The 12,044-nt window shown below is 41.8% G+C and overlaps 1 protein-coding gene across 2 annotated transcripts; it reads right to left on the minus strand.

Moving 5' to 3' along the window:
• Window positions 1-7,950: 7,950 nt before the first annotated feature.
• On the minus strand, window positions 7,951-10,873 carry LOC135497916 (poly [ADP-ribose] polymerase tankyrase-2-like). Of its 2 annotated transcripts, XM_064787939.1 has the most exons (3): window positions 10,789-10,873; window positions 10,469-10,602; window positions 7,951-9,974 (listed from the first exon to the last, which is right to left on the minus strand). In XM_064787939.1, exons 2-3 carry the CDS (start codon window positions 10,547-10,549, stop codon window positions 8,268-8,270), a joined length of 1,788 nt encoding a protein of 595 aa, XP_064644009.1. In that variant the 5' UTR covers window positions 10,550-10,602; window positions 10,789-10,873; the 3' UTR covers window positions 7,951-8,267. The 2 variants fall into 2 exon arrangements, with proteins under 2 accessions (XP_064644009.1, XP_064644010.1); XM_064787940.1 differs by lacking the exon at window positions 10,789-10,873 and having other exon boundaries at window positions 10,469-10,719.
• Window positions 10,874-12,044: the final 1,171 nt, after the last annotated feature.

A 12,044-nucleotide genomic window follows, 5' to 3' on the forward strand; every position in this document is an offset into this window, starting at 1 on the left:
TTTAATCGAAATATGCCAATTGGTTTGGAATAAAGCAAATAATATATTGTATCGTTGTTTTTGTTCATTTTCCTATGATGTGGTTTGAATTCGCTGGCTGTGAATCAAATGATAGTGGTAAATATCACTGGCTTAGTGATGTCCTCTTTCACACTCACTGAGATTTTGGACAAACGTGTCAGCTCATGACAGTGAGATTAAGTGCACAGAATGATCATGCCACATATCTATGCAACTGGTTTCGCCTTAGCCAGTGTATAGAAAGTACAAAATGCCCCCCCCCCCCGAAAAGGTCTCCCTATGGCCGTCTGTAGCTCAGATATAAAAAGGGCAAAATAGAATTCTTTGTTCCCTGCGGTCGACATAACCTAGGACATTACACACGTCTACGCCAGGTCGCTGTCGGTATTAGTTTTCTTTTTCGAATTAAATATCTATCTCTAAACCTTTTATTTTGTGTTATCGTACCTTAGTTTGGTTACTACTGGCCAATTAAAGTGATTTTAGGCAATAAACCATTTTTTTCAAAATCTTTAAGCGCCAACTATACTGCCTATGGAGAGACAAGACAAACTGTGTGCCGCTGTACGGTAGAAATAAACATATATTGCTTCATAATTTAGATATAAACAAGGTAAAACTACTCTTCTACTAAATACGTTTCGTAAGCACAAATGGGTTAACTTTCTTTACGATCGTACATCTGGGTCCGAGCTTCCCAATAGCACGGGTCACTGGAAAGTACGGAATTAACATCGATGAACAAAGAAACCGGTCAAAAACGCCTCTTTTGCTCTTGCCTCTTTTAAGAACCACATCCAAAGCCCTCTTTTTATTGTTTTCAAGGAAATTCTCATCCGCGAAACAACGTTAAAAATCTGAGGAGATTGCTTTGTTTTATGCAGGCTATTCCTAATGATGAACTGATTAACCATTGCTGACCGCAAGGGAACCCGTTCTTTCGTCGGTGCGTTGTAACGAGCCATGTCTGTTGTAGCAAAGGACACAGCGCTGACACTTACAGATCTTGATGTCCTTTTGGTGTAAATCGAGTTTCCCCGAGGCAAAATTCACTAGGTCTACAAATCAAAAGACGCACGTGGAGGCGAATCCCCATGCACGCTCTCTGTTAGAAATGAAATTCAAAGATCGGAAACGGCTGTACAGTGTACTCTAACACTGGATGATCTTGGTTCTACTGTGCCATGTCTCCACGAGATGTTCAGCTCATCACAGCCTTTTTCCATCGGCTGCTCCTACTGCCACTGTTGCCGCTCCCGATGATGATGCATTCCAGCAAGCGCCTTGTCGACAGGTGGGCGACTGTAACGGACGAGTAAAGACATAGAATCAAATCGATATACCGAGAGCGGATCTTCGGCAATCTATCGCGGATTTATATACATGTATGATATTGATTACTGGAGAGCAATATCGTAATGTCAGGTCAATCTTTCATGTCATTTTGCGGCAAGCGATTCTACCGAAAGGTTAAATGAAATTGAAGCTGATCCCTGTCTCTTTTAGCGAATCGTTAGTCATCGCTGTTGCGTGAGCGAATTATCTTCTGGTGTAGAACACAAATTGACAATCGGCAACAAGATATCGCACACTTTCATGGGTGTAAAATGATGTACATTTGGCCAGGTGCAGATATGATATATAAATCTAGGTATATTCGGTGAAACACTCCGTGTTATGTCCAAGGCATAGTCGAATCGAGGAGTCATTTCGAGGGGTTGTCGGCCGAAGTTCTCTTTACAGTGAGGAGCCCTTTAGTTCATTGACTGAATGACTTCTCTCTAATGATGTCAACTGACTTCATGTTTTTTTTCTAATTTGATCAAAGTAACAGATTTGCGGCCCCGTACCTATTCACTACTATATTGACTGGCTTTTCTAATTTACAAGTGTGCACTATGACGCCATTCCAGATAAGAAATCATTTTAAGCTTTAGTTAAGATCTTACAAAAAAATTATAAAGCTCACTTATATATTTATGATCTTACTTAATTAGTTTCTTGTATATGGACAAATACATATTATTCATTCCAGGAGTCTCGTAAGATTCGAAGTTCGGATCTTTGACCTAGGATACCACTGCAAGAACATTCAAAACCGTGTAGTTCTCCGAATGTATGATTAGCACATATAACCCCGGCAAAAAAACCGTCTACTAGCCCAGACTAGCGGCAATTTACGAGATTTCTAAACGTTGTCGCCAGTTCATGCCAATTTCATTATTACTCTCTGTATGTCGTTTCACAGCAGGCGATCGGTCTACCAGAATGAATTATGAGCCCATCTTGAAATCAAGGAAGCTGGATTCCTGATTGCTGGTGATTCTGGAACTTAAACATGTCCCACTCAAGTGACAGCTTCCTTCCAGGAGACAACGAGGGCGCGTGGGCAACAATGGGGTGAACTCATAGTCCTTCCGTTCGCAGACTGTCCTGGTTGAAATAAACTGGCCAGGAAGGCTCGTCCCGTATTCGATGTTCTCGGAGATTGCACGGGTGAATGTCGAGTAGCCTCCCTGTCAGCAACTATCAATGTCTAGTACGTTTTGTGCTCGGCGACAAAGACCTATCACTGCAATAAGTCACAAAATAAACAAATCGTCACGCACTTTTTTCTCAGAACACTATTTTGTTCTGCGCACGGGTACTCTCGTTCCCAGAGGTGGTCATCAGTCATCGTCAAATAGTGATATTGTATTATGAATGCCTTGTTATGGTCATCCTCAGCCTCTACTCAGGCACAGGACCCCATGACTTTTTTGGGTCAACCCGTAGAGGAAGCACGCCTTGGATGGAGATAGACAGCCACATTCATCTACCCTGTCCTTTATTAGAGAGCAAATAAACAATAAAAGGGAACGAACATTCGTTATTATTGATACCAGGACCCAACACAACAGTAAATCCGCGGCTACTCGCATGTATATACAGTTATTTTGGCTTGATTGCGGCATTGGTTAATTGGCTACCCTGTATATGTTAATCCCAACGACAGGGATATTGCCCTCGTCTTTCTTTGATGGGACGTCATCGGATCAATGGAACTGTTCATTTATTTCGGCAGATCATCAGATGTAACAATCCATACCCACCATAGCCATCAAATCTACACAGACCCAGCATACAAAGACTTTGCCTCCATTTGTGGCAATTGCACGTATCGACGGCTCGATTAAGATGGCCACGGAAACAGACGTCGTCCACTTCCAAGAGCCGTATATTCGACTGTTGACACGTACCTGCGATTGGCTATTACCAATAAGGCCAATATGGAGCACCATTCGGATATTTAATTACAAGATCTAAAAGAGCATCGGATCAATGAACAGCTGAGCGTTGGAGACATTTGCTTCCTCAATGTGTCTAGTCTGGTTGCATGGATTTGGACTGTTACACTCGGATATTAATGTAACGCTTCCAAGTCTAGATTAGTGTTCGACGTCAGGATCCAATGCATTTATGATATACATTTTTACCTTCAGCCACACTGATCTAATTTACTTCAAAGGAAACCACCTTCACGCAATAACTTAATATTCTGGCTTCGAAGGATATTTTTATAACGTTTAGAGTAAATAAGCTACATGTGAATTATGACGTCAATGGTAGCCTATGTATGGTGTCAGAAGAATATCAGATGGAGTATACTGATCACTGTAGTCATTGGTAAACATATTTCCCTGTGACGGCTCAAGCACTTTTCCTTGATCAGTTCGGCCTGCCAAGAGCTAGAAGGATTTCTCTCATGATCGGTAATGCCAATATGCTCTCAGTTGATAAGAACTAGAGGATGATATATCAGTGTTTATTTATAAAGTGAATGATTTAGAACGTTTTCAGGTAATCAGTCCGCAAGTCGTTAATTGGTCTGCCAAAAGCAGACGCAATCTATGAAAGGAGCCAATATTCCTCTATTGATTGAACATGGTTCTGAAGATAACTCTGAGTTAAAAATCGGCTAGCCGACGGATGTTGTGACAGCTATAATGCGGATAAGCGCAAGGAGTCGCTGTGGTACAATCATCATGCATATTGAGGTTACCAAAAGGGTAACAGTTATACTGACGGGATTAACCCTGAACACTATTACTAGAAGTACTTTCCAGTGGGAATATATGTTTGCTTGTCACGATGGTTCCAATCGGAACCTGATGAAATGGGAAGTGGAACAGGACAGAGTAAAGCGGGTCGATTTCTCTGAATACAGCCATCGAAAGGAGCACCGGCAGCTGGTAAACGAAGATACGAAAGCGATACGACACGAAACGGAGAAAATTACAACCCTTTACAAACATTTAGGGAAGTTAACACATCGAAAGGAGCACCGACAGCTGGTAAACGAATATACGAAAGCGATACGACACGAAACGGAGAAAATGCCACCGAACAGTTAATTAATGACCAAGGTAAAACGTGTAAGAAGTTTGCAAAAGGGTGCTCTTTACAAACATTTGGGGAAGTTAAAGCGCACCTAAGCTGGATTCCAAAAGCTTCTCGGACTTGTTTATCTTTCAGCAATAGAATCGCTTGCAGTATTGTCATGGTAATTCATTTCCTCGCTGTTAGTCAAGTGGAAAAAGAGTGCGCGATTCTGCTGAGGTTATCCTCAGAAAGCGGATGGATCATCGAAGGTCCCTGCTTGGGCGATTGTATCCTGCATATGTCTGAATAGGGTCTGTCATGAGAAGTGCCGCAATGAATATCTTGAAGATTGATGGACAGGGACTACAAAAGGTTGAAGGAGGTCGGGTGAGATGAACGTAATCATCTAGAGTGCTAGTCTCCGCCACTTAAGGGGCCATGTAGAAGATTGAGATTTAGGCCATATTTCTGCGATGCGATAGGTGAGAGATGATGAGAGACAGTTGCCTGTACCCATTTTTTTCTCCTATGACTTGTTAGAAATTAAGCTTACACACTTTCTGGAGAGATTTCTGTTACTAGTTCCATCAAATAGCAGGACAATGATAAACTCAGTATTATTTAGTACTTGCGTTTACTACCATAAGATTACCATACTGCCCTACTAAGGGAAGTGTCTACAAAAAAGGTATTGATCGATCCGACTCAGCTGCGCATGTTTAATGCATGTAATCGTGAACCTGGGAACAGCATCACTCGTAAGCCAGGGCGCAGACAAAAAATATATTCCAATAACATCTGCAAGTATGCGTTAATTCTTCACAGTTGCTAATGGAATTGGATGAATTTTCCTGCAATTTTTTTTGCTTAAAGTTACTCTATTAGAAAAAAAAGTGTAGCATGTTCATTCAGTTGATGCGTAAGGGTTGCGTGCTTACGAAAGGAAACGTTGGGCATTATAAACAGGAGCTGACTGGATAATTTGGAATCAGGATACTTTGGAATCTGTCCCTTTGACTATATCGGAACATTTCGGACATAACGGAATGCCGCAGGTATGGTGTATTCAACAGTTCTGATATGTTATTGATATATCTCCTTCCATTTATACACTTGAGGATCTTGTGCAAATATCGTCCATCTACATTGTGGAATTCTGAAGAGGGCGGGGAATTCAGGGAGTAATCCGCAAAGGAAACATTGCCTCGCCAGTCGTCACCATGCCGTTACTTGATTGCCTAGTTTGCGGTTTTTTAGGACTCTGGGCGATTTCACACAATCACCGCACGCAACGATATTGTCGCGCCGAGTAAAATAGGCGTCTGTATACTACAAATACATGTGCTTAAAAGAAAACACAATAAAACTCATAAATATGGTTTTTTATTAGTATTTATGCATTACCCCCACATAACGTGTTTCATGGTGGTTCAGTGGATTACAGTGTCGTAGGCTCGCCCATGAATGATATTTTTTCTAACGTGACAAACGAACAGCTGAGGAGCCTGGTTTCGTCCTGGAGAATCATTCCCCAAATTGCCGAGAATCGGGTAGACCTTTCACCTTGCCGGACCAGGCTGTCTTTGAAAACGCGAGAGTTTTCTATTATGTTGAAAAATTGTGTTCTGGAGTCTCTGAATTTGATAACGTTGTGTCCGTCTGGTATTTAAATAAGTTTCTTCATGAATTGCATAGAGATAGAGAATGCGAACTTAGATCTTCTGTTTTACATCTTGTATGCTCTCAACTCGATGGATTTCCACTTAATCATTTTTATAGGACAGACTTGTCCATTTTGTTGGCAATAGCATGGCGAGAATCGATCGATGGGCTGCTGAGAATCTCAAGAATTGTCCACCAGATCACGAGCCTTTCGCAGAGCCTGACGAGAATTTCTTATCAGGGGTGGTATGGAGAATTTACGATGTGGGGGAGAACTTTCCGGTTGAATCGTTTATTTGGCAGTGTGCCTGTTTGATTGCTGAGACCTCTGACGACGGATATTGGAACTACATTTTATGCAATTCTCGGAATTTCTTCCCGTGTGAATGTTTGTGTGTGTCGAGCACGCTCTCTATATTCAGATTAATGAAAACAGGCAACTAATGCATACTGAGTTGGTGGTGTATTGGACCAGTGTCAATAGATTAGAAGTGGAAAATGTCCCCCTTGAAAAATGTGTCCGGCCCTATTGTATTCTGACGGGTTTATGGTATATGGTTCTAATAGCTTAGATATTATAGTCCATAACAGAATCCTTTGTAACCTGAACGTTCAATTCTAAGACATTTTAAACTTCTACTACACCGGCCATCCAAAGATGACGTGGTTCAAATCCCAGTCAAGGCAATTTGCTTTCTCAGTGCTCCTTTCATTCAATATTCAGATGGTCTCTTCTGGGTATCCGGGTCGGTGTGAAAGTGAACTTATTGCCTCGAGATTCTGGCCAGGTCGAAACCAGTTTTGAATACATGCATGACAAGTACATGTTCATGCACATTCTTTGCAACTCCCTGTCTGACTTTTAGTTACAATCTTAACTAAAAATCGTTTTTACAAGAATCACGTGAAGAATGTAAAAGTTAATGTACACGTAACTAAAGAATATTTTCACTAAGGTATAGACGGTCATGGCCTCTACAGAACCATACAGAGGTCTTTGTAAAAACGTTTTGCATGGATCTTCGCAACACTATGTCACATAGCCGCACGGCGAAGTGGGAGTCTTAGAATCACCCCAAACGTGTCAAATATGGCAGTGGCATCGATTTCTTTTGGGTTCATTCGTGGTTGTTTCCCATATTTCATCCGTGTTTAGAAAGATACAGTGACCTTAGATTACGAAGGGTTGGCGTTCGTACGTTCGATAGAACAGCGAGTTTTCGCAAATCTCCCGAAAAGCCGCCGCGAACGCTTGTCCCATTGTTCGACATCGAGAGCAGGAGCTCGAACAATGGGATAGGCGTTGTCATTTGCGTTTCGGGGGCTTTGCGAAAGCACCCTTAAGATCCGTCTTACGTCTCCTCACTGCACGGATTCAATGGAAAGTAAAGCTAGAGGCAAAGCACATCAGCATTGTCAGGTTGTCGAAGTATCGCCATCTACATATCACCAGTGGAAGTTAAAAACTGACATGGTGTTTATTTGGATAGATTGGAACCCGATCACCTCACAGATGGCAGCACGACTCACTCTATAAGGTGGCATCACTTCGTCGCGCCAGGATCACCTCATCTCCCAATTTCATGGGGAGGGCGGAGGGTGGCAAGGTTCGTCCCTAGATTACCCCAAGCAAATGTGTGAACGCACGCCAGGAGATCACCATCAGTGCAACTTCACTTGAGAGCTTCACTCGGGCGACTAATACGAAAATCAGGCATAAACATCATGCGATATATACCGTACTGGTCCTCATTTTCTCATTTGCGAAGCCTCGAACTGTCATGGCAGAGTCGGGCAATATTTTGTAGTTAAATTGTTCGCCAGAATATCGACATTATTTCACAATTACATTGTACGATTGATAAAAAAAGAAACGATGGACGTTTAAATTTGATGAGTCACGATACTGACAATTTATTATCATCTAGATTTTTCTCATTCGGTCTCCTAGATTTAGACGGTATTAACATTTGTAACCGAGAAGTGATCGTCTTAGAGTCAGACATCGTGTGTGGCCTAGCTGGCGTCGATCATTGAGGTGTTTGCATCGACAGCTGAATGATATTCCCAGAGACGTTTAAATCGTATATCATGGGTAGTATTTCAGCATTCTCGTTTGTCCTTGTCAAATACCTCCACACTGCATGGCACCAAGATTAAATCCGATGAAGTTGAAGTAGACCATGACAATGACAAAATGAATGAGGCATGTGCATATCTAATTATTCAAATAATAAGTATTTCTTCAGCAATTTTGGGAACTCGAATTGCCTTGACTGCACGGTCGCCCACAGAGGGGGGCGGATTGCTTGCCTCAGCCTAAGGCGACACAAATCTTTTAGACTTTTCAAATTTGCATTTTTGAGGTATTCCTGCAAAAACGCTATGGATCTAAGGAGTTCCGGATTCGTGGAACGGTGAATACTAACCGTATTAGCTTCAGAATTTAGCTTCCCTAACAGATCACTTATCTCTTCTAAAAAGAAGTTTTCGGTTTCGACGACTGTTGTGACTAGTTTTGTAAAATTTGGTGGAAGATATTGGGTTCCATGACGCAGAAATATAGAAAAGAGAGAATCAAGTTCGTCATGACTGTCAATTTGATCCCAATTATTATTGTATCCTGTAAGAAGGGTATCAACGTGTACTTTAGCCCCTGCTCCTAGCAATAGACAGAGAGCTTCTGCAAATCCTGCAAGAGCAGCTCTATTGTTGTCAGAAAACAGGTCTTCCTCGACCACGGGGTTATCCATCAGGTGTTCAATTGGCTCGCGATGTCCTATTCGGCATTTTGTTTGAATATTTGCTCCGTGATTAAGCAAGTGTCTTATGGTAGAGTGAACTTCGTCAAGATTTTCTGAGCGGCAGGCATAATGTGCTGCAGTGTACCCTCTTGCATCGACAACATTAACAAGCGCCCCACGTTCTAGAAGGCAGAGGACAACATCGGAAAATCCACATTCACAAGCTGACATCAGAGGAGTGACAGACCCTTTTATTTTCGACGCATTAACATCGACACCATTCTCCAAGAGCCAACAGCACATCTCGGGCCGATTTGAATGAATGGTAACGTGAAGAGGCGATACAAGATGTGCCTCCTGTTCACGTTCACATGGTATGTCCATGTTTATGTTCCACTCTGGTACATGTAGCAATACATTCTCAATGATTTCTACCTGCCCCCTCCAAAATAACATGAACAATATCAAACCAAGGTACTGTTTCTTTCCCTCCGGATCGAGATCAAGTATGGCCTCTACCATGTCATAATCAGAATTCAGGATGGCCGTGCCTGCAGCGCAATCGAAAATATCACTGTCATCGTCATCGCTAGCTGGATGCTCGAATGGTTGTGCCCCATAGGTGGAAAGCAACTTCATCATTTTAGTATCTCTGTTTTTGCACGCTTCGTTCATGGGATTTAAGTCAACCTCATCACCTTCGCCACCTGCAACTGTGATCTTTTCTGAGACACACACTCCACTATGAAGGATCCTCGCGGCCTTGTCCAAACAACCCGATTCTACTGCGGCCAGAAGGGCCATAGGCCGATTTCGTTCGGACTCGTTCGCCAACTCATCAACGTCAAGTAACAGCCGAAATATTTCTTTGCACACCTCCTCGTTTGAATCCCCTCTTTTCATAGCAAAGTCTAGCAGTGCAACTGAAATCGGACTCTTGTCACCATCAACCTTAAGAAGGTACGGGTCGGCACCAAACGATAGAAGCAGCTTGACCATAGGCATATCAGTATTTGAGCAGGCAATCGCTAGTGGCGACGAAGAGCGTTTGTCCGTCTCATTAGGTGAAACGCCTTGTTCAAGTAAGAACTTAGCTGTATCAAAGCTCCGTCTCTTAACCGCTATCCTTAAGGCACACTGAATATCTTCATTGCTGTGAGATCCAACGATGCGTGTCTTTTCAAGCTTTAAAGAAAGGCAAAGCAGTGGTACATGTATAGAAAATGGTTAAACATTTCAACTACCGTAGCTCAAAGGATATGTATCCTAGTTGGGGCACATTACTTGAAGGCCAGAAAGGGGCTTTCGATACCTTGCCCCGTACATGTATGAGAAGAAATCTGAAAAACAGTATAACTTTCCTGGCTGACTTGTTTTTGTTAAAATAGTTGTTGACGTAGTTGTTTTTAGATATGCGCCACTGCAGAACAGCACCAACAAGTACAGTATATGGAAAACTCGGTTCTAGGGCCCTCCTTCTGGTGAAACTATCCAATGAAACAGTCAAATGTATGTGATGGTGTGTTCCTGTCATTACGGAGGTCGGCATGGTTTTGTTGTAACGGAGCAGTGACTTTGACAGGGACGTATTTTCGTATTTGGAGGTATACAAAAATAGATAAGTGTGACAGAGGGTGATAGGGAATGAGGCAAAAAAGCAGCTACAATTTCATACGTACCTCGTCAATATCATCGTTGCCTATGGTTGCCAGAAGAGTTTGGAGTTTTTGCCACGCGCTTTCCTCAGCCAATTCCTCCATGTTCAGCCACGTGTAGTCAAATAAAACAGGTCCGTATTTAAAGAGTAAGTTCTCTAAAACAAAGATAAAAAACGCATAATGTATGTACACTATATATAACGCAGATGCATCAATAATGTAGAGAACTATAAAACGAAGATTGAAGAGCACAGAATATGTTCAACGCGGGAGGCCACAAAACATCTGGTTTACTATAATTCCAATCGAATTCAAATATATGCAAAATTTTTATAATATACCTATATTCAAAACGCTCCGTGCTTATTTTAAACAGAACGACCAACAAAAAGGATATAACGTATACATCTTTCATTGACACCATTGTTGGCCAATGAAAACGACCTTAGAATGTCAACAATTGAATGTCAACAACTGCGCGCATAAAGCAAGATAACTCATACAAAGCAATGTTTATAGTCCTGTCACATGCCTACGTGCACAGTTATGATCAATAACAACCAGGAAGTTGCTGTCTTATTCATAGTGATTCGAAATTATTTTACATAGTCATGATTCCGAATTGAATTCTCATTCCTATGAACCCGAGATCATGAACCATGGATCACCCAGCGTACATGTATGTTTGAACGCGCACCTGATGTCGCGATCACTCTTAAGAGCTTGTGCATTCTTGAGGTATTTCTGAATATATGCTATAGATCTTTGGAGTTTTAGGATGGTTACATGGTGAATGATAACCCCTTTAACTACAGTCATTAGAGATACTCATAGACCACCTACTTTTAAAAAGCTAGACAACCGTTTTCACTAGTTTTATATAATGTGGTGGATGCTGACTTCAATTTCATAGAAAACTAGAAAAGAAAGAAACTAGTTCGTCATGCCTGTGTATCTAACAAGAACTCGGCAAAGAATGTTCATTAAACTTAAAAATTATCATGAACGATCTTTACTAGCAATCTTATCATCGTGATTTTTGACCCCGGAATGACCATAAATTACGAGATCATACAGTACCATCGTACCACAACTAGTTTGATGTACCGATTCACTCCATCAATGCAATCGATGACCAGACACGACAGAGACACCGCGTTATCGCCATCTACAATTAACTTTCGACGATAGCAAAATTGTTTTCGTTTCTACCTTTACCGGTGTAGAAGTTTAAAATGTCCTAGGATGAAATATCCGGGGAACAAAGGATTCTATTATGCGCTTTAATCTCAGGTATAGACGGTCATGGCCTCTACAGAACCATACAGAGGTCCTTGGAAAAAAAGCTTTGCATGGATCTTCGCAACACTTTGTCACATAGCCGCACGGCGAAGTGAGAGTCGTCTCAAACTTGTCAAAGATGGCAGTGGCATCGATTTCTTTTGGGTTCATTCGTGGTTGTTTCCCATATTTCATCCGTGTTTCAGACAGTAGAGTGCTAGAGACCATGAATTTCTTCAAGAGGAAACACAGAAAAACCATGTCATTCTATCTTTCGCCGTTCGAAACGATATGGGAAAACACTCAGGAACGGAAA

This window comes from Lineus longissimus, chromosome 13 (assembly GCF_910592395.1).
Source record: "Lineus longissimus chromosome 13, tnLinLong1.2, whole genome shotgun sequence".
NCBI lineage: Eukaryota > Metazoa > Nemertea > Pilidiophora > Heteronemertea > Lineidae > Lineus > Lineus longissimus.